Raw genomic sequence first — 27,682 nt, 5'->3', positions numbered from 1 at the left:
TCACATACCAGTAGGGGGCACTAAAACATTGCTTTTAAACGTTATTAAAAAGCACTTTTATCAGAGTGAAAACGGGTTTTTTGGCAACTTATCTTTTGCCCCATCAGGTTAATTGGAAAATGATGGAGGAAGATGGGAGAGAAACACAGTTCAATTAGAAGATCAAAGCTAATAAGTCATCTTGGCTACGTTTGCAGAGAATCATTTTCTGTGTAAAAACTAACGTGACAGTTGTGTAATATGTTTGGAATCAGTGAACTTCTGGACACAAGACTTCATGCTGGCTCTCTGATGCCCCATAACAACTGTGGACAATTACGTATGGGGATCCCTCAAATGGAAAGAAATGGCAAAACTCAACTGCATGTGGTCTACTACGCCTTGTGATGGTCTAGGATATGTAACTTTAAAATCCTAGATTGTAATAGCTTTCAGTTAGATGGTAGTTTGGGCTTGGACCCTTTGGCCATTCACTTGAGGTGTGGCAAGAATATACCATGGGGAACAGCTAGATGACATTCTCGGGTGTCGGGTGCCACACTGATCTGGTCAGTCTGGACCACTGGGCTCCCTGCTCTTTACTGGCAGGGACAACCCACGTCATGAGGTGAATGAACATCTGGTCCTAAAAAAAGTGAGTGCTCTGGGGCTTCCTGGTGGTGCAGTGGTTAAGAATCCGGGTTCGATCCCTGGTCCAGGAAGATCCCACGTGCCACAGAGCAACTAAGCCCGTGCGCCACAACTACTGAGCCTGTGCTCTAGAGCCCTTGAACCACAGCGACTGAGCCTGTGTGCTCCAACTACTGAAGCCCGCGTGCCTAGAGCCCATGCTCCACAACAAGAGAAGCCACCGCAAAGAGAAGCCCGTGCACTGCAACGGAGAGTAGCCCCCACTCGCTGCAACTAGAGAAAGCCCGCGAGCAGCTGCGAAGACCCAATGCAGCCAAAAATTAATTAATTAATTAATTAATTAAATTAAAAAAAAAAGTGAGTGCTCTGCTTCTTGGATTGTTTATTTCCATGAGAGGGAAAAGCAAGCCCGTGCGTGTCCCTTTGGCTAATGCTGCACAGCCAGAGATTGTGCACGGAATTTAGCCTAGCCTGCGGCATCTTGTCATTTAGTTTGCAAAGTTTAGAAGTATGGAAAGAAACCAGCAGCAGAGGGGGAAAAGATTCCTATGGCTCTGAATATGTTGAGATGGCTATCGAATACAGGGCCCAGCCCAGCTAGTCTCCAGTGGGGTAGGCTTATGCTCTGTCCCTGCCAAGATGTTAAAAGCTCCTTGGGCAAGGTAATTCAGCTGCGAGGGGCACGAGATGAGGGTTTAGATCCAGACATGGGAGCAGCTGCAGTAATGTGAGCTGAGAGGAATGCAAGCGTGTGTGGGGAGTGTCGATTTCAAAAGCAGGTTCTCCGCAGAGTGTTGCCCTCCCCATCGAGAGGCCCGGACTAACCTTATGACTAGGAAGGGAAATAATGAAATGTTGTCATCAGCCCAAACAGGTGGACGGCAGAGGCATGGACGATGCGCATGAGACCAAGTCTGAGAGATGGGGGTGACCACTGACTGACAACACACATTATCAGTTGTGATTCCAAAAGGCCCAGGCTGCGGAAGGCCTGCAAGGGAGCCACAGAGGTTATCTGGATGGCCAGTATTTACAACCTGGGTGGACCGGATCCAATCGCGACATCTGAGGCTCGTCTCAGGAAAGGCTGGTCTGGCATTAGGGTGCCTTCAGCCACATGGGCCTGGAGGGGTTGTGGGGTGGTGGTGGGAGCTTGAATGCACTTTGGGTAGCTGGGTGTGGGAGGGTGGGACCTCATGCGGGTTCTGTAGGCTCCTGAGGGGACCACCAGAGGTCTACCCTCGCCTTATTCCCATTCAACAAGCTGCACACAAAAATGCCTTTCATCCAAAGGCTGTTTTTCCTAAATGTGGTATTTCTAAGGGCTCTCCAGAAGCCTAGTGAAGGTGGGAGAGAAGACGTCCAGGGTAGGGAAGGGAGAGTGAGGCCGTCGTTTCCCTGCCATTCTTACTTGTCCACATGATGGTTTACTGAGGGCAAGGGGTAGTGGACCTGTACAGTAATGTGAGCTGAGAGGAATGCAAGCGTGTGTGGGGATGGTTGAGCCCTCATGCACTACAGATGTAAGACTAACTGGAAGCGGAAGTAAGCCTTGGATGGAACGGAAAAGCCGAGGTGGATGGTGGGTTGCCACTCAGCAGAGAGCCCCTCTGAATTATCTTTAAAAGGAATCTCAGACCTTGTAAAGGAGTCTGCGATGCCTGGGGCTAATCCCACCTGCCAGGCACTTTCATATATCTCAGTGGAGCCTCACAGCAGGAAGTATTATCATTCCAGTTATTCAGATAAGGAAACTGCCTGGAGGAATAAGGAGTAAGAGTTTGAATCTGAATTTAGGTCCTTCAACCTTCCAGGCTAGTGATCCTCTCACCACATTTCACTGCCCTCTGTTGGGTTGGTGACGGAGGGGTAACAAGTATTAGAACTACTTACTAAAGAAGCCACATGGATTACTGTTTAAGAGCAAAGACTCTGGAGCAGACTGTTGGGTAGGTATCCTTGTTAGCTAGGTGACCTTGTGCAAGTTGCTCAACCTCTACGGGCCCCCATTCCCTCTTCTGTCAAAGAGCGCCTCCCTCACAGGGTTTGTGAAGATGCAATGAGTTTATATGGTACAGTGCTTGGAACATAGTAAGTTCTAGATGCATGTTTTCCTCTAATGCTGACCATGGTTCTTGTTCATAAACCATACATTAGCAGCATGGATTTTGTTGAGACTTTGCTCTCAAGTTAGTGCTTTATTTGCTTAACTACATTTTTGGGTTAGGGCCCTTTAGTCCCTCAGTGGAATGTTAAAAATCTACCCTAACCTTTGGAAAAACGTAACTGATCCTTTAGCCAGTGGATTAGTTTTCTAGGGCTGCCATGACAAAATACCACAGACCGGTTGGCTTAAACAACAGAAATTAATTTTCTCATAGTTTTGGAGGCTAGAAGTCCAAGATTAAGGTGTCAGCAGGATTGGTTTCTCCTGAGGCCTCTCTCCTTGGCTGGCAGGCAGCCTCCCTCTTTGCTATGTCCTCACATCATCTCTCCTCTGTGTGTGTTCACACACCCCTAGTGTTTCTCTGTGTGTTCATATTTCCCATTTTTATAAGGACACTAGTCAGATGGGATTAGGGACCACCCTAATGGCCTCATTTTAACTTAATCACCTCTTTAAAGGCCTTTTCTCCAAACGCACTCACGTTCTGAGGTTCTGGGGGCTTCCAAGTATGAATCTGGAGGGGTGGATGCAATGTAGCCCATACAGTCAGGTTCTTCAAACCCCCAAAACCTAGATGCACTGACTTCAATCTAAGATTGCAACAGGTACTATTTAAAGGGAAAAGTTGTGAGCTCGGAAGCAGTGTGATGACTGGTAGATACCAGTGGGAGTGCCATGTATGGGTATCACAGCACACTTAGGATTTTAAATTGCATAGTATATCACGATTTAAAAATTTCCCCTAGCTCTCCTCTCCTGCTGTCGTTCTCAGCTGCCTAAGAGAAGAACGCGGTGCAGGGCAGCAGATGGAACTGAGTGTGGACTAAGGAACACAGATGTCCCCTCACCTGGGTCCAACTCAAGAAAGGCCTTTGAATCTCTCTGGGAAACAAGAGACAGTACTTTATCCATTATGACCACCTTAATAATTTCTACATCACGACCCATTTAAAAATATTTCCATTATGACCAGTTTAAGAATTGATCAGCAAATGCAGCTATGAAGGTCCTTCCTAATGAAAAAACTTTCACACCTTTAAGTGTTTGGGGGTAATAACATTTACATTACAAATTCTTACCTTGACTGTGTAATTTTAGCAACTTCTTTTGTTTCTTAATTTCAGGTCTTCCTGATTCCTAATTTAAGAGGTTTCCATGGTTCTCATCAATTTTCGTTTATCAGTGACTAAATTTGTTGTATGTTTTAATTGGATTGTGAAAATAAGGTGGCATTTACGATCTTTTAATAGAATCCTGGTGTGTACACATAGGAACGTGAGCGTGTACGCCCTCAGGCTTGCACGTGCGCGTGCGCGCGCACACACACACACACACAGTGACACAGTTTTACAGTACCGTTGCCAAGAATAAGTAATCTAGGAATAACTGCAGAATCTGATAATACAGGTGGTGTTTCTTGTTAAAATAATTTGTCTACGTGAACAGACATGAACTCTCTTTAATTATAAAAGTGAACATTAAAATTAAGCTACTGCCTTATTCCTAAATATTTCTTTTTTTTTTTAACTATCAAAATCACTTTATTCTCTCTCATACATAAGGCATTAAACCGGAGAAGATTGGAAAAAACATCATGAATTACGCTTCACATGACTTCCTAAATAAAAATAGTTCATGGTTCAAGTTTGAAAGGTAGTTTATCTAAAAGAATGCTTTAAAATTACTGAAGCTAACCTTAATCAATTGTCTTAACAGGTAGTTAATCAAGCATTTAGAAGCTAGTTTCTAAATAAGTATTTCAATAGTCTTAAAAAAAATCAGACCTAGAAAAAAAAATTGGGGACCCAGAAGCCATTATATTCCAATTCCCTTTAAGTAGAATACTTTTTCTTGTTTCTGTTCTGTATGTTTTTGTTTTCTTTCTTCTCCTTTTTTTTTTTTTTTTTTGAGAGCGCTGATGTTGTAGGACTATTCTGTTTTCATGAGGAAGTCACTTGTCTCCAGTTGTTATGTTTCTTGGAGACATCTGACTCTTACAAAACATGCTGTGGTGTTTGAGTGGGTTTAGAGTTTTAAGAATTTTGCCCCCCCAAAAGAGCCACAGAAAACCAAAGAATACACTGCATCAATTCTCTTCTGCAATTGTTTTAGAGAAATTTGCTCTATTGTTAAAGTTGTGCTGCTTTCTATGAAAACATTATCTGTTAAATGAAGCTGCCAGAATCATCATCAGCTAAACTACCAAAATGAGTCAGCTAACTTTATTTTTAACTGCTTTTTAATTGCCTGCTGAGACTATCAAGCATAATGTAAGAGAGGATTTTTAAAGCCTTTATAGCAATGTTTTGGGATATCAGGCCATATAAAAAGGTGCATCAATGGTTCAGAATTCTCAAGTCATTTCCATGAAATTTTCCTTTTAAAACTCAGCTGTAGGGCATGGATGAGTAATAAAAATCCCTGAGATTGGAGACTTTTCCTAAATTCTTGCTATGACATACCATGGATGTTATACATACTATCTCTGAATCCACAAAGAATCAGCTGGATTTGGGCAACCGATGTGCAAAACATGTGAACATGAAGGAGCCATAGCAGGATTTAGAATAAATATCAGTGATTTAGAAATCATGTGTTTACCTAAGCTGAAGTCATTCATATAGTAACAAAGACCTACCCACGAGGTTGTACCGATGTCAAAGAACAAACATTTCATCCCTGTTTCAAAGCACTTTAAGACATTATTTTAATCCTTACAATACCTCTTTGAGGTATGTAGGTGGCAAGTAATAGCAAGATAAAATTTCAAAATGCAGAATAAATTGAACACTACCTAGGGAATAAAAGAACTTCAGTTGGTAGTGCTTTGTTGATTTTCTGCTTTTCTTGGAAGAGCCATTGGTGATTTCATTTTATCATATTTTGCAGGTAGGGCCAACATCACAGCATACTTGATAAAACAGCTGCTGTGATCTATAAGAGAGCCACTGTGTTTCCAGAGCTTTCTACTCACACTATAGCCTTGGCTGGAGATGAGCGAGGGACACACGTGATTTGCTTTCCTATCCAGGTGGAGGCATTCTGCTCCTTCCTCCACCCTACTTCCCCAGGCCTTGTCCGTCTGTGTCTACAATAAAAAGTAAAACATCAAATCAAGTATCAAATATACAACTATTGAAGAAAAGAGATAATATATTTGGATTATTATACTGATTTTACTTATCATACAAAATTATGATTATTTGCTGACTCTCACAACTGGATGCACCGGCTAATTAAAACTAGGACATCTCCTGAGGATGGGAAGGCATGGAGGGGTGATTTTCCTTTCGTGATTCATTGGCAATTTAAACTGACTGAAAGGAAAGTAGCCACAGATAAGTTCTTCTGGCTGATAGTCTGTGGGTCTTCTGACTGTAGTCTGTGGGTCGTAGAGGCTGCCAATATGTCTCTGTGATGGGAAGCTGAAGATAGGAGGACACAGCCTAAACTCTTAGCTGAAGGGTGTTTTATTCATGCTTTTTATGAAAACTGGGGGCATTAAGATAGGATCCCATCCCCCTCCCAAAGTAAGTGTTTCTAAAGGTGCTTTACAAATATTCCTGATATTTTATGCTCACCTGGTGGTGGAGAGGACACTTTCCAAGTCACTTTGAGGTGGAGAGGAACACGAGGGTTTTGTTTGTTTTGCTCTTAATTTTGCTTACTGTCTCATGAAAGTAAACCTTATGGCTTGGATCAGTCCCCAGCACGTTCAGCAACAGAGCTGGATTCAAGTAGTATTGGAATAACGTAAGGTCCCTCATTTGAATTGTAAAATACATGTTCACTAGTTCTAAGCTAAATCTGAGCTTCTGAAACTCATAGGGCGGATGGCTTTTAGATACAGGTCCGAAGCTAACCACTTTCTCTGGTGGGGACAGAGCTCAGTAGAGCTGGAGAACTTGGTTTGATGTGCTTTATTGAAGATAAGGAGAGCTTCGGAAAGAGTTCCAGATGAGCCAACCTTTCCGGAAGGGCAGGTTGCTCTTACTGTAGATGGTCTGAGGCTGTCTGTTCAGATAAGCAAGTGCTAATGGCTTGAAATCCCCGACATCATTTGTGTTATACAAATGCAAACGTCAGCATTATTATTGTCATTTATATTCTATCTCTAGGCTTCCTTCATTAACATAAACTAAACTGGTTTCAGGCAGAGCTGATTGCTGACAAAGATCCCTCCACCTCCCAAAATGTTCCAACGTCAATTTTCTGGAAAAAAACTGAATCATCAAATTAACCTCTGGTTAATTTCTAGGGCTCTAGAAAAATCCCAACATTTTACGGAGGCAGAAGGTCTGTTAACCAGGAGATGAGCTCTGTATTTCGATAACAGTAGGGTCAAGTCTGATTACAATTAGATAAGCTCCTAAAGTACAACATTAAGTTAATTTCTTAGCTCTCTGTACCTCAGTTTCAATTTCTGTAAAATATGAATCATGATAATTCCTACATTATTGGTTGGCTTTGAGGGCTGATTCAGATAATAGCTATATAGTGCTTAGTCCATAACTACTGTTGAAAAATGGTAGTTTTTATTAACACTGGGGCCTAAAGAAAATGTGTATATTCTGCTTCGGAGTAAAAAGTGATTTATGGCTTAGAAATGAAAACATTTTGAAACGAGAGGTATATATTTATATTTATCAATATACGTATCATCTTGTTTCAGATGATATATAAATCTGAAACATAGGAGGGCGAGATCTCACCAAGCCTAGTCTCGGATCGTGGGAAGAGTTTTTCCAGGTTGTAATCTTCTGGAGTGCAGGCATGCAATGTAGCTGTCAAATGTTCTGTTTTCAGTTTGTTGTTCAAACACAAAATTATTTAAAGTATATAACGGCATCATATGAGACAAATCAGTTTTTTCCTCCAGCATGATACCAGTGATAGCTAATTGGAAGTTCCATTTTAAAATGTTAAACCTTAGAATATAGAATACTTCAATGTGTTTTAAAGGCTCTATTTACCACAAAATAAAAACCTGGTATTCCAGAGAAATACTCACTATTCATCTATGTTTACTCTCTGGCATAGCAGACCTTGCATATGGGTGGGCTGTGTTGAGTCAGCCAAATCTGAAATTTGATAAACTCTTACCTCCTGTTTTTACACCATAACTGACAGTCAGTGACTATACATGTCATATTAAAAACACATGTACTCTGACTATACAGTCATTACCTCTTGTTATTGATTTTTATCAACAAATGACAAGCAACATGGTTAGTTACTATAAAATGCTGTTTCTTCTTCCTTCATTCTTTCATTACTGTCGTGGACTCCCAGGGGGTTACAATCACATTTGACGCCCTTTCTCTACTGTAATGTTATGGAAATAGGGCAATTTGATTGGGAAAAAACTGATTATAGTAAAACAGCAATTAATTCTTACCACTTAACTTGAACATTCATACATGTTAGTTTTCCAAGTAAATAAGTAGAACGCCTTGTTAAACTTCCTTTCTGCCAAAAATGTGCTACCATCTGTGATCTACATGGCAGCTTTTCCTTATTTAATACATATGTCCCCCCTTTTTTGGGAAGCATGTTAAGAGCTTTAATATGACATGAAACAGAAATAAAATAGTGAAAACACATTGTGTTTCAAGCATGAGTGCAAAATTCAGATTTGTGATATTCAAAGAATTTGGGATTTCATGTGCCATCCATTAATTTTATGGCAACTCTCAGTCCTTAATGTTAGAAAAAATTTTAATTGTAATGGGCAGGCTGTTTGGAGTTTGGGAGAGTAATTTTATTGTCTCAAAGTTAGTTAAAGACCTAGTGTTTAAAATAGGCTGAATTTCATTAAATAGTCTGAAAACCTCCAGTTAGAAAGGTAAAGTGAAAAGCAATGCTATACAAGAAAGAGTTTTGGCCTGAATGCTAGGAGGTCTGAATCCTGGCCCAGCTCTTCACTAACTGTGAGGCCTCGGGCAAATCACTTAACTTCTCATTGTCTGTTTTTTTTTTTTTTTTTTTTTTTTTTTTTTTATGCGTTACGCGGGCCTCTCACTGTCGTGGCCTCTCCCGTTGCGGAGGACAGGCTCCGGACGCGCAGGCTCAGCGGCCATGGCTCACGGGCCCAGCCGCTCCGCGGCATGTGGGATCTTCCCAGACCGGGGCACGAACCCGTGTCCCCTGCATCGGCAGGCGGACTCTCAACCACTGCGCCACCAGGGAAGCCCTCATTGTCTGTTTTCTTACCTGTAAAAAGAGGGGTTTGTGTGAGACCTGTAACGATCACCTATAAAACCACCACCCAGATATAACCACTGCCAAAATTTTTTAGCCGACAGTGGTACCTCCAACCTTTTAAATATTGTATCACCAGCATTGTCGCAATGCCATTAGGTATGCTTGGTCCACTTTATTTTAAATGACTATATATGATTCTACCTTACAGGCATTTAACCATTCTCTATTGTTGGTCATTTAGATTATCTCCAAATACATTTTTAGTATTGTTGTAGGGACCCACAGGTAGTCTCTCACTAACACTTAAAGCAAAGGAATAGAGTTTATCGAAGCCGACACACATCTTCATAGCACAATAGAAAATGTTGGATCTCTGGTTTATGATTTGCCCAATGCTTCTCTCCAGTTACAGATTAGTAAGCATCATCTTTATTTGTGATAGACAAATAATCTGACATATCCTGTGTCTTTTGTCCATTTGGAGCAAGATCCTCCCAATCCCAAAGCCTGGTCGCCAGAGCTCACACTCCCAACACCTATGGATGTTCATTTATTCAGCTTTTCTACCTCATCTTATTATTTTTCTTCAAAATGGTGACTATGATAATACATCAATTCTTTTCTGACTTAGCATTCCTTGTATCTATCAAATACTTTTTTGTGTGTAATTCCTTCAAATAAATATTGTCAGTATGCATTCCTGATTATTTAAAGAGTGACATAGTCTTAATTCTGACATCAAATATCATATAAAGGAAAATAAACTATTTATGACCTCAAGGAATTTGCCATCAAAACAATGTACTCTGAAAAAAAGAAAAGAAAAAAGAAAAACCAATGTACCGGGTGATGCATGGCACCTGGCCTGTACATAGGAGGTGCTCTACAAGTATTTGCTGAATGAATGACAAAATCTGAAGGAAATTACCCCTTGAGAAAAATAAATGGCTACTTCTGATATTGCTATAACTACCACTTAATAGGCCAGGTTTCAGGACACTGGTTTAAGAAGCTGAAGCTGTGTTGTTTCATATCATTATTTTCTATGGGCAAATTGAAGAAAGCCTGTTTTAAGTTGATAGCAATACCTCCTAATGATTTAGACAAAATATTGGAAATGGGCAGTTCTGGGGAAGGGAAGGTGAAGTATGAAGTTAAGTGCTGTGACTGAAGAATAAGCATCCAGGCTTTTTACTCATTAACTTGGACTTAAATTACCTATTTTTTGATAAGAATTTAAACCAGAGATCAGTGTGTTGGTGGTGAGGGGTAAATATAGAAATTTCTACCTGGGAATTGATCAAAGGGAACCATCCCTCAGTCTTCCTGTCAAGGATGACGTAATAATTACCCTGAAAAGAGGCAGAGGAAAGAATACCACATTGGTTTGTGAGATGGGCTTTGTGAGGATAAACTTCCTTTTTCATTTTAATTGTGCTTACCTGACATGAAACATTTTTCTTCCCAATTTGGCCACATGAACCGATGATAATGATTCACACTTACTTACTAATCAGTGAGAATCATTAGAAAAACCCTTCTAAGCAAACAGCTACCACAAAAAAAAATACTGAAGGAGAAAAGAAATAAACCTTTTTCTCTTAAGCAGAACTAGTGCCAACCTCAATCCTTTGCCATCCTTCAAAGAAAACGTTTACATTTTTTGACTAAAAAAACCCCAAACCACTTCTTTTGTAATCTTTTTTATTATCTTACTATCACTATCATTTTTGTGTGTGTCTGCTTTTTAAAAATCTTTTAAATCAAAACTTCCAGCTCAGTGGAGTTAATCTAAGTAAAATTACTAAAATCTGTGGGATTGGCTGGGGAGAAATACACCACAGTTTTATCGTGGTTATCGCATATTAGGATTACAGGGTATTTATAATTTTCTATCTGTGTGTTGAGAAGATTATGGATGGGAAAGCAAGAAATTGAAGCTCTGGTTCTAACAGCACCACTGTTATTTGTGTGAACTCGGGCAAATCGGTTAGCTTCTCTGTGCCTCGTTTTCCTTACTTATAAATTAAAGGGACCACCAGGATGATCTCCAGGTTTACTTTCAACTTTATCATTCTCTAGGTCTAGCTGAAAAGAAAGTTCAGCTTGATACAACCCTTAGGGAGGGCAATTCGGCAGTGTCTCAAAATTACAAATGCATTTAACTGCTGACCCAGTGATCTCTTTTCTGGAAATTCCTCCTATAGACATACTTGCACATACGCAAAATGAGTTATATAAGGTTATTCACTACAGAAGAAGGGTTTGTGACCGCTGAAGAGTAGAAACAAGCCAAACGTCCACCAGCTTGTATGAGTAGATTGATACATACCACGGTATTTTAGGCAGCTATAAGAACCTTTAAATATATATTTTTAATTTTTTGGAACCATGTGTCAGGGACATTGGTGCTTGTAGGTACTCTGGGCCTGCTTCAAGTCAAATTTTTTAAAAAAGACCAAACAAAAGCAAATATGTCACTTACAGAAACAATTAGGCAGGATAGCTCAGAAGATTTCAAGGATCTGGGGAGAAAGTTTGTAAGAAAACCCTCTTAACCAAATACTTTCCTCCAACTGAGGCCCTGAAAAACCGGAATTGAAATGGAGGCAAGGCCAAATTTGCCAGCTGGCTTCCTTTGCCAAGAATGACCCACTAGGGCACCGCCTATTCGCAGGGTGCGGCCGTCCGAATGGGGGCTGCCCCTGCAGAGTGCAGTGGCAAAGGTTGAGGGAAGCAGTAGTTCTACATTACGGCCTTCCTTTCAGCTCGTCTGGGTTACTGAGGTCCCCTAGCGGCGGGCAGACGAGGCCCGAACAGTCCAAATTTGATAGTAAACGCAGAGACCGCAAAACGAGGGTGGGAACCAATCCTAGCTTCCATCCATCAGGCTCACAACCTCCACCCAGCCCCCTTATCACTGGGAAGCTGTTGTGATAAGCGGATTATGAAGAAATAGTAGTTTGGACGAGTGAGAATGTCAAGGAGGAATAAATCTTTCAGTCTTTTCAAACTTTTGTAAACGAGGCCTCATTTTCTTTAGATGCCACTTTTTCAACTGAAGAACCACCTGTCAGAAACAGGGATTTTTTTTTTTTTTTGGAATTGGGAGCTGTCATTTTGGACAAGATATTTAAAACCCTACGGTCAATCTTCCATCTTAAGTGATCCCATCCCTCTGAAAGGAAATGCCTTCCATATTCCTCCTACAAAAAAAAAAAATGCAAAAGAAAACAAAACTTGACGACTGTTTCTTCTGCTCCCTGAGACACAAGGGCCATTGTCTTCCTACCTTTTGCCCCACTGATCTCGGCAGGACGTCCTGGACCTGGAGCCCAGATGGGGAAAGGTGGGGTGGGTTGATGGACGCGCGGGGCAAGCGGCCTAAAGGAACATCTGGGAGTGGGGCAGGGCTGCACCCCAAGGCTTTGGTCCTCTCCCTTCTTCCATTTTCACTTCTCAACACCTCAGCACTTCCATTCTAAATAGCAAAGAAATGGCAAGCAAACAGTTAAACTTAATTAGGGTAAGTAATAAAGTGACAAGGCTCTCACTAAATGCTCTCCTCTGACTCCTTCCCCGTCGCCCCGGACTGACTCAGTGGAGAGTCTGAGATTCCCGCCCAAGGGAAGAGGGCACGAGGATGAGGATGCCTTTGGGCCCGAGGGTGCGTGTGAGGTAGGACCATCTTCGGCCCACGCCAAGCCCCCTTCCCTCATTTCTAGTTAAGTCAAGAATGTAGTGAACCCGGCTGGTGGGCTGGACAACTGGCCCCCGTCTACATCCAACCGCAGAGGCTCAGCCCGCGGCTGCGGACAGGTGGGTTCCCGGCGCGGAAGCTGCAGCGACTGCGTCGTCCGCGCGGACTTGACCGTCAGAGCCCCTGCCCCGGGGGGCGTGTGCGGCTCGCGCCGGGGCCGGAGGACTCGACACGTCGCAGGGAAAACAAAACAAAACAAAACAAAAACAAGACCCACCGACTTCCCCACGTTTCTCTGCAAAGAAATCGTGGGCAGAGTCGAGAGGGGGCGATTGAGCAGAATGCAGCGAGGCCGCCTCCGCCCGCCCGCCCACCCAGCGCCCCCGGAGCGCTGAGCGTCCCCGGCCCCCGCCCGGCCCGGCTTTGGGCCCCTAGCGGAGGTCGAGGCGAAGCGAGCGACTCGTTCCACTCGGGCTTCCCGAGTACTCTCTGCTCCTCAGTAGTAAACAAAGTGTCGCCGTCGCCTCCACGTTGGTTTTCCTCCTAGCAATCAAAACACTGGGAGGGCGAGAGACTCACAGAAACACTCGAGAATTACCAGAAAATAATAACAGAGAGCTTAAAAAAAAGAGTGAGAGAGCGAGAGTGTGTGTGCGTGTGTGTGTGGGAGAGAAAAACACCCCACTACCCCCCACCAACCCACTGCGGCCTCCCTGTGGAAAACCGGGCCCCGCCCAGGCCGGCGTCCACTGGCTGCCTGGGCGGAGCCGCCGCGCGCTCACTGGTCTCTCGGGCTGTCAGTCAGGGGCGGGCCGGCGCGCGCGCCGCCGCGGGCGGGGGACGGCGGCAGATCCAGTAAGTCGGGCGGCAGCGTAGTTGCTGCAGCTGCCGCCGTCTCCGCCACATTCAACAGGCAGCAGCGCCACGGTCGCGCAGCCCGGGAGAGTGAACGGTCCGCGGCGTCCGTCCGTCCTTCGTTCCGCGGGCCGTGTCAGCAGGAGCGCGACGCCGGCGCTGCCGGGGCCCGGTGACTCTGGCCTGCCGTCCCGTCCGTGCAGCGGACCCGGAGGAGCCTAGATGTTGATGGACCTGTGAAGTTAAGTTCTGGGCTCGCGCTTCCACTCTGCCGCCGCGCCTTCCTCCCGGTTTCCGTCCGCTCGTGGCACCGACATCAACGCCCCCCGCCCCCCGCGCCCGGCCCCGGCAAATCTCGGACCGGCTCTTCTCGCTCTCTCCCCTCGGCCCCCGGTGCTGCACTCTCTCACTTCTTGGCAGTCCCGCGGCTGGGGGAGGGGCCGGGGTCACCATGGCCGAAGCGCCCCAGGTGGTGGAGATCGACCCGGACTTCGAGCCGCTGCCCCGGCCGCGCTCGTGCACCTGGCCGCTACCCAGGCCGGAGTTTAGCCAGTCCAACTCGGCCACCTCCAGCCCGGCGCCGTCGGGCGGCGCGGCCGCGAACCCCGACGCCGCCGCGGGCCTGCCCTCGGCCTCGGCGTCCGCTGTCAGCGCCGACTTCATGAGCAACCTGAGCCTGCTGGAGGAGAGCGGGGACTTCCAGCAGGCGCCCGGCTCCGTGGCGGCGGCCGCGGCGGCGGCCGCGGTGGCGGCGGCGGCGGCCGCAGCTGCCGCCACCGGGGGGCTGTGCGGGGACTTCCAGGGCCCGGAGGCGGGCTGCTTGCACCCGGCGCCGCCGCAGCCCCCGCCGCCCGGGCCGCTGTCGCAGCACCCGCCCGTGCCCCCCGCCGCCGCCGCCGCCGGGCCGCTAGCGGGGCAGCCGCGCAAGAGCAGCTCGTCCCGCCGCAACGCGTGGGGCAACCTGTCCTACGCCGACCTCATTACTAAGGCCATCGAGAGCTCGGCCGAGAAGCGGCTCACGCTGTCGCAGATCTACGAGTGGATGGTCAAGAGCGTTCCCTACTTCAAGGATAAGGGCGACAGCAACAGCTCGGCTGGCTGGAAGGTGGGTGGCCTCGGGGCTAACGGCCGGAGCGGGAGGGGGGCTCGGGCAGCCTGCCTGCCTCCTCCTGAGGTCTCAGTGGGGCAGATGAGGGGGCGGCTGGGCAAGTTTGCTTGGCCTGAAAGTGCAGAGCACGCGGGCAGCGCGTGAAGGGAGCGGGCGAGAAGCGGCAGGGGTGGGTTGTGGGCTTGCCCCGGACTCGTCGGGGGACCGGAATAAGTGTCTCTGCGCGCGCTCTAGTGAGAGTTGGAGCGGGACGGGGAATGGGCTCGTTGAGACCTAAGGGCGTGAAAAAAGTACGCCAAGAAGTGGACCTCCGAGCGGGCAGAAAAGTTCGCCAGTGGAAGGGAAGGGGGGTTCATTGGGAGCTGCTCCGCCACGGCCCGCGCGGACTCGTGCAGCTGCTGCTTTTCCTCCAGGACCTCGGGGGTGAGGGCGGCTCCCCTCCGCCCCCGCGGCGCGCGTCCTCCTAGCCCCGGGACGCCCCGCGGAGCCGTTTCCGCCGCTCTGGGCTGGGGAGAGCGCGGCGAGGGGCCTCAGAGCCCCGCCGCCAGGGGACCGGGCTGCAGGTGGAGGGGACAGGCAGGGCGCGAGCCGGGAGGCCCGTCGGGGATGGCGACGCAGATTTTGGAGGCCGGTGTGCATTTTGTTTTGTTTCGATTTTATTCGAAGTGGCCTCGAGTGCGCGGGGCCGGGAGCGCCCATCCCGAGGTAGCGCCTCCGACACGTGCGAAGGGGCGGCCACCGCCTGCGGAGCGCCGGCGCCCGGCCGCACGGGGCGAGCTAAAGTTCAAGTGTGACCCTCGGCGGGGGCGGGAGCTGGCGACGGCGAGGGAGGGGCCGCGGGCGCAGGAAGCGAGTGCCTTTAAAGGGCCAGCGCGCCCTGGCCTTGCGTGCCTCCGGGTACGGCCTCGGCGCCGCGCGGCCAGCTTGTTATCTGCGCCGGGAGGTACCCCCAAACTTGGCCTCGCCCAAGGTTCAAGGCCTTTAATTAGGCGAGGAGGGGCTCCCCGGATGACTGGGGCCGGGGGCGTGTATAATCTCTTGCTTTGCCACCTCAGTGCCTTCGAGCACTGAGCTACGGATCCGAGGGGCAAGGCGGGGGGCTTTGACACTAGTGTTTTGGGGGAGTTGGAGTGGAGGTTCGAATCTAGGGAACCGTAGGGAACTTCTGCCTGCATGGAGGCCTGTGGAGGAGGTGCCTCCCACTTTTTGCCTTTCCGAGAGAGACTGGCAGACAGACCCGAGGAGAGACTCTGTGTGGGCAGGCACGTCCCTACCCCGAGGTGGAGAAGGCCCTGGGGCCCTCGGGAGGTCAGGCTCGGGGCTGGCGGTGCAGAGGCTTACCGGCCGTGCGTTCGCCCTGCGGCTGCCAGAAGCTGCCAGTTTCTCACTGTCACAGGTGGAAGGATCGATGCGAAGGTTCTCTAGTTGAGCTAAACTCCTTCCTTACCCCTCATCCGGACCGTACAGCATAATACAGATTTTCCTTTGGTAAGCACTTGTTACACCAAGGTGGTTTTACCTACACTGTTATCTTTGTGGTTAATGTGTGTAAAAAAGGTTAAGTTAATCACATCGTATTAAAGTTCCTGGAGAAGGAGTCAGGATCTTATTTTTTCCAAAGCGTATTTTAGAGTAAAGGCATCACTTATAACCTCATTACTAGGCATTACATGCAATTTTACCAAGTGCTTCAAAAAGGTAAAGTGCCTCCTTACTTTAAGCTAGGTATACTTTTGAGTCAGAAAATCGGGGTTGCCTGCCAAATCCAATTTCACTTTAACATTTGAATTTAAGTATTTGACTGGTTTATTTATCAGTTCTACTTGAGCTGTTACAAAGCATTTGCCGTTAAAAAAACCATTTTTTTTGTTGTTGGGCATTCAAAGTATGTACTTACACCTTTTCTCATGTCCTTGGAAATGGATACAGCCTGCTTCAGCTTGCTGGAGTGGCTTTCTTTAAAGATAGGGAAAGGCAGAGTTTGGGGATTATTTTTAGTTTTGCCTCTCAAATGGCCTTAAGTCAAGGTATTCTTAAACTATTGTAGGACTATAACTTAAGCGTTGAAGCTTTAGTGCTTTTTATAAAAATAGATTCTAAGGCCAAATCACCCCCCCCCCCCCGGCCATTTTTATTAGGTTCTTTACTTGTTCTAATTTTTTCCCCAAATGCAATTGTAAGTTTTTTAAAAAAATTTACTGGTCAGAGCTAGAAGATCTATTAAATGTTAGTGAGAATTGTCTGTCCAGAATTGGAGGCCAGGTAGCAGCTCCCAGTGGGAACCTAGTGGAGCTTTGGGAGAGAGCAGGCTGCCATTCTCAAGTGAGGAAATGTTTCAGGTGCAATCAGAGTCAGTTGGTGGAAGTCAGATTACAGCAAGCGCATTTTCACTTTGAGTAAAAGGGTATTTTAAGAAGAAAAGAAACAACCTGAAGTGTTTCTAACTCATAGCTAGTCTTCTGGTTGGAGTTTTCATAAAAATGAGTTACTTGTTAAAACTAAGTTTCACTCTCAGATCTGAAAAACTTGCTTGTTTTAAACATTCATAAAAAGGAGAAATTTTACTCTGACTTTTAGCTTAAAAAAATTCAGTTCTAAAATGCAAATCGACCAAAACTTAACTGTTTGAGGACTGAGGAGAGGCTGCTTTGGAACTAAATTATTTCCTGTGATTTACTACAGGGAATTAGACTGAATCTTTAAGTAAATATAGTTTCTTGTGCTTTACTTCCTGGGGCCTGCCTGAGAATTTGAAAGTCATTTGCATGGGACAAAATGGTTTGAAAGCTGTTGAAAAGTTCCTAACCTTTTAGTTCCTTCAACACTGGTAGTATTTGTGGGGTATGCATTTTGTATTTGTAGGAATGGTATCTTAAATCTGCTTTGCAGTTGGTTAGAACTGTCATAAGGTTACACACAAAGTGGAAGTTGAGACTTTTGGAAATCCCGGGATCTTTTAAACCATGTACAGTATTTATACATAGTGAAACTTCATTTCCGTGACCTGTTATTTTTTTCCCCTCCTATGTAGAAAGCTTTCTAGAGCTTGGGAAGTAATATTGTGAGCTCTGGCTCTGTGTTTTGTTTTTTTAATAGTTGTTTTGAGCTGATTCTTGTGTTTTGCTTTGAAATTATTTGGAACACAATGTAGATTAAAAGAATGCTTCAACAGTAGAACTTAACACTTGTTAAAATTTTAAATTGTTTTATTATGAGATATCACAGATATTCTTTATTTTGGAATAAGGTTTCTTTAATTTGGTCTGTGAACTGAGAGTGCATTTCCTCGTATTTAAAAATTCATATCTATTCTATTATTAGGGTTTGCAACCTGCAGGTGAGTAATTTAGCCACAGAGGTTCCACGGCAGGGATGATGGCTGCTTTCTTGCTGCACTGTCACGTTTGACAGAATCCTGGTGAGGATTACTGAAATCACCTTACTTAAAGCCTTTCTTACAGTTGGGTGAAAATCTCGATATATGTATTTGGGGAAAGGAGCATGAGGAAAGAGAATTGGGAAAGGGCATAATACAGCGAAGTATGCTCTAAGGCTGAAAGTTATGTGGGACTGATGTGACCATGTCTCATGGCTGAGATATTTTGTTCAGAAATTCCCCAATAGTTGTCAAATATGAATACCTTAATTGCTCCTCATAAGAACTTTATTTTGATTTTACTTTTGGTCTTGTGGCACATCCTTGGGGAGATGTGGCAGGAGGGGTGGCTTCTATTTTTGAATGATGCTCAGCTTTGTTTTTCTTTTGTAAAGTGTCAGACATTTGAATACTGGAAAGAAGGCATTTTTAATTCTCATGTAAACTTCAAAAAAGGTTAAAGTTTGTTGAGGCACCCCCTTCCCCCCATTACTGAAGGGCCATCACGTTGGCAATGGACACAAATATCGCCAGCTATCATGAGCTGCACTGGGGTCTTCTAAGTGGATGTATGAAATGGAGAGGGAGGAGCGAATACTCAGTGGTTGGTTAGAATCCCTAATAGGGTGCCAACTTTTTGCTCGCCCTTGCGCTCTAACCTCTTCATCCAAGCTTCTAAACTGCAATTCTGTGTGACTTTCTAAGAGAACATCTGTCTGTATTGGCCTGGAATTTCTTTGGGAAGCCCTGACTATTTGCATTTTTCTGGAACGCTCTGCCCTTGGAAACTACCCAGTACCCTGGCATCATGGGAATTGACTCTGCCAGTTTTTTTTGTCTTCGTGTGCCATCACTTTGGGGCTTCCTGGAATCTTCCTAGCAAGGCAGTGTCAACCCCATGGTGATGCGAGAGAGCAAAGGAGTTTGCACTTGTACTCGGCATAGAATGAGCAGAGTGGGTTCAGCCCTGCCTCTCTGCACCTCAGGACCTGCCTTGGCCTTCATAGTAACAAGTTGCAGAGACTTGCCCCCGCCCCTTGGGTCAGATGACCACCTTTTGTTGGTGCACACAATATTCTGAAGTTGATGCAGCTGTTCCTCGGTTGTGAACCAGAGAAGACCAGATGAGCTTGAAAGTGTTTATTTTGCTGTCTGAGGGGTAAAGGCTTGTATTCCAGCGGATATGCTGTATACGAATGTACAGTGTATACAATGCACAGTAAGGTGTAGAAGGAGTCCCCCTTTTTGCTAATTCTTGATAAGGACCAACAACACTCAAGTCAGTGGCACAGAACTTCTTTGCAGAGTATTACCACTTTTTTTTTATTGGGGTCTTCTATAGAACATAAGAAACATGCAAATGAATAATTGAACATTATTGATTTCATATGGTTCAACCTTTAAGGAGAACTTTTTTTCCACTGGCATCCCAGTTTACTCCACTCAGTCTGCCTATGGTTTATTGACTTGTGGGTTAAGCAGTGCAAATAATGAACCTTGCCTTCCTTCCCCCTTCCCCCGGGCTCTTTTGTCCATCCTCATATAGCTTTGATATAACCAAAAGAAAAGAAAAGCAAGCTAGTTTTGATATTGGGCCACATAAACTTGAAAAGCTAGATCTGCAACCGTTTTTCAGTTTATTTAGTGAATTTTCACCTTAATGCATTACTTAAATAAGGACATAAATTCAACTTGTGTCCTTTTTTTCAGGCCATATTCCTTATAGAAAAGAAAAATGACAGAGCTGCGTGATGAGCTTCTGTAGCCCCCAAGTCTGGGTTTCTGATGATTGCCGAAGCTGCACTCTTTATGGTCTAAGTTCTTCCCTTTTCTCAGTTTTCCCTTGACCTCTCAGTAGAAATCCTTTCTTACCTTGGGCTCAGTTACATTGTCCTGATCCTTGCCCGCATTCTGGCTTCTCCTCCAGTTGGTTCATTTTTCCTTCTATGCTCAATTGTAAGTATGCCTAGGACTAGGTGTAGACTTATTTTGATTCTTTCCTGGATAGCTTACCCCTTTGTTGTCCAAGTCTCCAGTTACCTTAAGGCTGTAGATGTCCCACTTTCACCTCCAATTCGACATGTCTAAACCCAAGCATACTATATTTCTTATTCCTCTCAGATGAGGTTCCCATCTTGAGTTCCCTGATTTGGTTAATGGTCTTTAGCCCTTTCCCCCATTTTCACTCCTGGATGTGCCCTTCAGCACTTTCTTCTTATGGTGTTAGTGTCCCCAAGTCTGTTAGCTCTTCTTTCTCAGGGTCTCTTGAGACTTTCACTTCCCAGCTTCTAACCACTCCCCGGGTTAACTCTTATATCAGGCCCAGTCCATCCTATCCCCAGGACTTGGAGCATCCTGTGCGTCCACTGGAGCTTCCATAAATTTTGCTTAGTCTGCAAGGTTCAAGTCAGTTCCATCAACTTTCAACCTTGGCTTGTGTCTGAAGGCATTTTCGATTCTCTGAGTGAATGCCTGGTAACCGCTTAATTCTTGCTGCTGCGTATTTTTTTTTTTTGCTGTACGCGGGCCTCTCACTGCTGTGGCCTCTCCTGTTGCGGAGCACAGGCTCCGGACGCGCAGGCTCAGCGGCCATGGCTCATGGGCCCAGCCACTCAGTGGCATGTGGGATCTTCCCGGACCGGGCCACGAACCCGTTTCCCCTGCATCGGCAGGCGGACTCTCAACCACTGCGCCACCAGGGAAGCCCTGCGTATTTTAATTTAACTTTAACATCTGCACGTTTTTGGTAGCTCAGTTATATTGTAAATACATGGGCGGAAAAAATTTTTTCTTGAAACATGGATCTTTTATGTTTCAGCTTCCTCTGTGTTCAAGATGCTTACATTCTGACATAGGGAATATAGCCAATATTTTATAATAAGTATAAATGGAGTATAACCTTTAAGAATTGTGAATCACTGTATTGTATGCCTGTAGGTTATAACTTACATGATATTGTACATCAATTATACTTCAGTAAAAAAGATCACGTTCTGTAATACTTGAGGATAATTTTATTAGTAGTATTACTAAAGAACAGTGATATTTTCAGTCTATAGTCAAAGTATTTCTTTCCCATTTGTTGAATGATTATTGTGTATAAGTTGTATTAGATGCATTTGAATGATAGAAAAATGATTCAAGTGTGGATCCTGTAGGGAGATTAGATGTGACACTTAATAACTATGATACATGGTAGCATGGTTAAGTGTTTTCGAGAAAAATGGAGTTCTGGGTTGGCCATTTAGGTGGGCCTTGAAAATGGTATGTTATTCTCCCAAGATTTCATTATAAAATATTTCAAACATTCAGCAGAGTTGGAAGAATTCTCCCCTGAGCACCCATATACCTACCACTTAGTTTCTACTTCTGCCATTTTATTATACTTGCTTTATCATATTTTTATCCATTGGCACGTCCATCTTCCCATCAATCCCTCTTAGTTTCTAAAATTTATTTTTGGAATGATGGACTGGCATTCATAAAGGCATGAAAATAGGGGAAACAGTTTCTCTGAGTGATGGATGTATGCAACACACAGAGAAGGTTTGAAAAGTGTAGGAAGGAGAGTTTCTATTGTCAGACTGAACTTGGACTTTATATACATTATGAAAATAATATTGTGTTATAGACCAAGTTTTTCTGTGAGACTGTATGTTTGTTTTTGTAATATAAGAAATTATGAAAATAGGATTATATTTTTAGTTTTTTAAATGCAATTTCTCAGAAACGTGTTCATGTGTAAATATAGAGCATGGAATGCAGTGTAAAGACAGTGTGCTGCATTTGATTTAAAACTGATTATACAGAATTCGGTAATGCAGGGAACAGATTACGTAATTGACAATGCGACATTGTCATAGTAGACATGTATAAAATGTTTAGATTTTTGCTTGGTTTGTTCTTTAAAATCAACTTTCACGCCGGGTGTCCTGGGGGCAGAGTGATTCAAACAAAGAAAGATCACTATTGATCGTAATTCTTACTGGTTTATTTTAAGTGAGACATCTTGAAGTTGAAGTTAGCAACCTTTAAATATACTTAGGGCAATTATGAGTGAAAGTTATATTGACTTGAAAAGATACTTTACAATTTAAATGTCAGTTCTCATATTGTATTAGCTAAATATTAGATATCCTTGATAGCTTTCTCATTGTATTATATCTTTACCCACTAACCCAAGTACAGGATGAAGAAGGTTATAATGAGATGTCTCAGCAGATCCAGAGGAGGTTAAATTTGGATAGGCTAAACCCAAAATTGATGCCAAGCAGATAGACATAACTGCATGTATTCAGAATACTTGGAATGAGTCGGATTAGCTTTCGGTGAACTAAAAGGTTTAAACGATAAAAACTCTACTGTGGGGCTTCCCTGGTGGCGCAGTGGTTGAGAGTCCGCCTGCCGATGCAGGGGACGCGGGTTCGTGCCCCGGTCCGGGAGGATCCCGCGTGCCGTGGAGCGGCTGGGCCCGTGAGCCATGGCCGCTGAGCCTGCGCGTCCGGAGCCTGTGCTCCGCAACGGGAGAGGCCACAGCAGTGAGAGGCCCGCGTACCGCAAAAAAAAAAAAAACTCTGTGGCACATCAAAAGGCAGAAATACAGATTTATTAAAACTTATTAGCCATTTCAGAAATGACAGGTGTTGAAGAAATGTAGGAAACTATTTTACTAGTGTAAATAGTAGCAGGTAGCACTTTATTCAAAAGATACCCTGCTGTGGGGAGGGGGACAGTGAAGCAAAAATAGACTGCAGAACTCACCACTGTGAGGTTTTGTTAAATGAGCAAGTTACCTTCCACATGGATGAAACAGCTTTCAAAGCACGCCAGGCCATCACAGTTGCGTGGCTGCTAATGATGTCAGGGTAAACTAGTCAAATGCAGGTAGGAAACAATATGGAATTGGCCAATCTAATTTTTTCCCGCTATTAATGTTTGTAGATTGAGTGAGGGTCAAAATTGCAGGCTGTGTCTTTGGTCTTTTCATTCCATAAGTAGAGAGAGATGTGAAACATCTTCATTCTTCAACGTGAGGGGTTTTACCTCCCTCTGGGAGGAGAGTCAGAAGCAGTGTAGAGATCTGTGGGAGGGTAGGTCATTTCTTCCAAGGTAGCCCCATTCCTGCTGACACTGTCATATGAGTTCTTTAACTCTTAGTGATCGTGGGTGGCACTACCGTCTTTTGAGAAGAGAATGTCACCTCTGAAGCATGTGGCCCACTGGTCTGTACTGTGTGCCTGTGACCTGGGCTGTGCTTTTACCTGCAACAAGCCCTGCGCCTCTTATTTACACCCCTGCTAGCCACATGCGTGGAAATCCCGAGGCTGCCACCTTTTTTGAGTGTGACTTGTTTCTGAAAATCTCTGTGTAGATCTTTGACCTAAAAAGAAAATCTTTTTCTGCCTTGATTAATTTTCCCCCTAGATGATATTTGTGTTAATTACAGTGTCATTCTTTGTGTGGCTTAAGTTACAGAGCTGATCCTAATACTAAACTCCATGACCTTAACAGCTCTGGAGATGCTGTTTAAAAGCAAACAGCTGATTAAAAGCAAAACTGTAACGAGAGACAGGGTGGCAAGAGCCAGTGGCCTGTGTCCCTTTGTTTTTCCTCTATTTAAGTCAAACAGATATTTCTCAGTTGCCATTCCTCCCAAATCTAGAAAATGGGTCATGGTTTTGTGAATCTCTCCTTTTGTTATATTAGAGATTTGCTAAGAATCAGGGTTGAGAAAAAATGTTTTTCTGTTTACAGCCATGATCCCGAAGTTGTTACACAGCTGCCTTTGCATTGCTAGTGAGGGGCCTGGTTTGCTGAGTTAAAACTTTGAAAGTAGCTAAAGGAACCTGGCTTCAGGAAGGGGGAGGGGACCTCAGTGGTTGCCTTCTGTACCTGCAGTAAAAAAGTCTCAAAGAGCATGATTAGCCCCCTCAGTCTTATTTGGACTCAAGCCAAGAGAGAGGCCTAGTGAAGTAAGGAGAGAGAGGAGAACCAGTTTGGGTTTTGTGGGAAGGTCTGGAGGCGCACTTAGCGCCTTCTAGCACTGCCCCCCATCCCCAAATCAGTTTTTCTATTTTAGTTAGAAAATTAGTGCTTTTCCTCCACTAGTATCATGTCTCAGAAGCCCACCATGCAGGTGGCTTGAGGGAAGACCCATCTTGTCCCAGTTGAAAATGCCTGCACACAGAACTGGGGGCGGGGGCGGTATCTTTGCAGTGGTGTTTGAGGGTAAGAGTGAAAAGGGTCTGTCTGAAAAGAAATGCATTTGAATTTCAAGTCCAGTTTGGAGAGATAAATTATGATTGAATTACATAATTCCTAGATTTGTAAATATTGTGTATCCTTCAAAGCTTGAAAACAAAATAACCACATAAATATCTGGAAATGGTCTATATAAGTAAATATATCATACCTCAGACAGCTTGGTTGCTTGGAAGCTAGGTCAAAGGAAATGGTTTGCATATGGTTTAGCTAGAGGCTCTTATTTTGGCAGATTCTCGAGGCAGTGTATTTTACTGCACTCCTATTTTGACATGAATTTTTTCACTTGTTAAGTGTAGGGTTGCATCAAGATAGGTGCATTCGAGATGTTATAGTGTCTTTATTCTGTGATGCTTGATTTGCGGAATCATCAATTTGTCACACCAGGGAGTGTTCCTTGTCAAGTTTCAGCCCGCCAAACTGTGATTTGAATACTGGAGAAACCCAGCTACCTTAAGGCAGGCGTTACATCACCTGTCTGTTCTGCAGGGCCAGCTCTGAAGGGGTTGGAGGGGAGGTAGTTGCAGAGGGGAACTTGTTGAACTTGTAAATATCAACGGAGGTTGTTTGTGTACCTGGTACCTCACTGGTTTGGTTGCATCTCTCTAAACTTGAATGGAAATGTTTTTTCTCTGGATGGGTAGATATGCATGCCATCATGAAATTTACATGCAATGAATGTGAAAGCTTCCTGTGGACCATCCTACTGAGAGACCTTTTTGTAATCTGTGTGACTGTATTGGTCTCTCTCCTTCAGCCTTTTGGAATTTAACTTTCTCTTTAGTGGCCCATTATGACATTTGCATACATTGAATGTGAAAAATTCCTCCTATACACTCACTCTTCCGTTACCTGTGTGCCCAGAGGGTTTCTTGACCCCTTTAGAATTCATGAAATAGAATTACTTATGCAGGGCCTGGATTTATATTTACTATATACATTTGCATTAACATGCAGCCTTTCGGATTGTGATCTAACACTGATTTTAAACACAGTATTTGATGGCTTTACATTTTAGAAGAGGTCACCATAATGGTTTTTATTATCTTCTGAAATACGTGGGATAATTAAAAAATTAATGCTAAAGAAATTTTTTTAGGGTTAAAAATTCCTATAATTAGGCATGTTTTGATGCGATTTACATCCTCTTTTTTGCTTCTGTAGTGGATACTTCCCCAGCTGTGACCACATTGCTTTGTAGTAGTCCTGTATTATTATATTCCAGTATTTCTGAGGTGCTTCCTTAAGGTGCTTTATATTTCTTGAAATGCCATTTTGACGCCTTTGATAATTATACTGAGAACATATTTTTAAAAAGCAGAAGTCACATTAAAATTTTGTAAGATGATTGTCAAAAGCTTCAAGAATTACTCTCCCCACACTTAAGTGTTTAGGCGGGTCCTTGAGTTGGAGGACTAGTGACCCCCCCCCCTCCCCGGTCTGTCACCATCGTTTCAGAGATCCTTTCAGAGACTGCCCTTCTTCATGATTTTTTTAGCCTGAGTTTCTCACTGTGGTGTCTAACTCAGAAGTAAATATTCTTAATCTGTTCAGCCTAGTTGTTAACAAGCCATTTAGTGAGTAGCTTGAATATTAAAGTTTGTGCCATTGCATTCCTTAGTGTGACTGCTTTATTTTGAGCTAAAGGGTGGGTAGAGAATAAAATGGAGAGAATATTGATACTGGTACAACCCATATTTATGCTGAGTGTTTTTTCTCCACGAACAATGGGAGGGTGCATGTTTGAAGTCAGTCAGTTTCAGAATTTACCTTTTGATTGCATGCCTTATAAATTGTATTTCTAAGAAAAAAATTAAAAATACTGATTATTGTGCTGTGTGCTCCCGTTGAATAATGTAAATGATCTTGGGTTATATCAAATGCTGAATGTATTCCTAGAAGGAATTTCTGCTTAAATTTCTTTTGTGATGAAATTATGGAGACATTTTAATCAAAGACAGGCTGTTGATGGCTATGTTCTTAGACTAACCATAATTTCTGCCTGTATTTATATTTAAAAGCCAAGAAGAGAAAAGGGAAAACACGTTCAGTCCTGGAAGTCTTGAGCTGAGATCGATTCCACTGCGATTGACAACTCAGGGCCTGCAATTAAGCCTCATTTACACTCCCCACCTCCATTTGTGTTTCAAATAACTCTCTTAAAAGAGCCCTGGAAGGAAGAATTAATGAAGTCAGAGGATAACATGAAAACTTAAAACATTTCAGAGGGATTCCTTTCATGACTAAATTCTTTGTGATCCTTAACTGTGTGAATACACCCCTGGGATTGGAAATGGAGACACCCCCCTCCCTTTAATCACGTGCCCCATTCAGCTCGTTTCTGGGTGGCTTGCTGAGACTGTTTCAGGGACTCGCTTAAAACAATGACACTGAATTTAAGCACGCGTTCAAGTCCACCACCTGCCTTTTGCACAAAAGCTCACCTCTCCTGGTGAGCTATCCTTGCTCCCCTGGGCTGCTGTCTTGTTACTCAGGCCTGAAACAAGGTAGCAGCCGGCTTTCTGCAGACCTGCACAACGGCACATCACCACCTCACGGCCCACCAGTAAGAGCATAATGACTTGTTAGACCACATTTACTGTGCAGATGAACTTGGATGTCACTAGGACAGCATACCCCTGTAAGCTTAAAAACGTTTGAATTTAATGTCCCTTCTGTCTTTCATCAGGTTATAGCTTTTGGATTTATAGTTACTCACCCTGGCTGTAATTATATTAGTAGTATTTTTGTTTGGCCAGATCTGAGGCATGACCTTTGCCATCCTGCTTGGCTGTGCTTGGGAATTTGACATCCTTCAATTTAGATGGAATTCCCTTGCTTTGTTTCCTGTCATAGTGTGGGGAATACACATTTTGGCGTTTTCAAGAGAAGTGGAGGAAGACAGGAAAAAAGTAGAATTGGAACGCACAAAGGAGGGTATTAATTTTTTCTGCTGGGCGTGGTTCACTTGGCATGCTTTTTATCAGGAGTCTGAGCCTACAAAAGTAGTTAATGCAGAATACTCGGAAAATGCTATACTCATCCCTAGTTTTATTTTCTCTGATCTGGATTTAAATTTATCACTGGTTTGACATTTTAGGGTCTTTGAGCTGTTTTTCATTTAAGTACACTTGGTAAAAAGAACTAAAATTCTTGCGTTTTTGTGATGTCTTTACCAGTCCTAAGTATGCCATCAACTGCAAAGAAAACTGCAGAGGGGGGACATATTTGCACCCCTCTCGAGGGGGGAGTGTTTTGCCGCTACTGACTAAAAGTTTACATGTGTGATTTGGTTTCCTGAATGTAGTCAAAGCCGCCGTCAAAAATTATCCCCTTTGAATTGTCATGAAATTTTAGTATCTAAAATTTGATGAAGTGGAG

The 27,682-nt window shown here is 44.2% G+C and overlaps 1 protein-coding gene across 1 annotated transcript in view; it reads left to right on the top strand.

The window, feature by feature from the left end:
• Positions 1-13,556: 13,556 nt before the first annotated feature.
• Positions 13,557-27,682, top strand: part of FOXO1 (forkhead box O1) — a 92,209-nt gene continuing 78,083 nt past the window's right edge. The window contains exon 1 of the mRNA XM_065895889.1: positions 13,557-14,661. Coding sequence (XP_065751961.1) covers positions 14,008-14,661 — 654 coding nt within the window. The 5' untranslated portion in view covers positions 13,557-14,007. The remainder of the gene's footprint in view (positions 14,662-27,682) is intronic.

The sequence above is a fragment of the Phocoena phocoena genome, chromosome 18, assembly GCF_963924675.1.
Source record: "Phocoena phocoena chromosome 18, mPhoPho1.1, whole genome shotgun sequence".
NCBI classification, from domain to species: domain Eukaryota; kingdom Metazoa; phylum Chordata; class Mammalia; order Artiodactyla; family Phocoenidae; genus Phocoena; species Phocoena phocoena.
The sequence above is the reverse complement of the archived record's forward strand: the minus strand, read 5'-3'. Positions and strand labels throughout refer to the sequence as shown.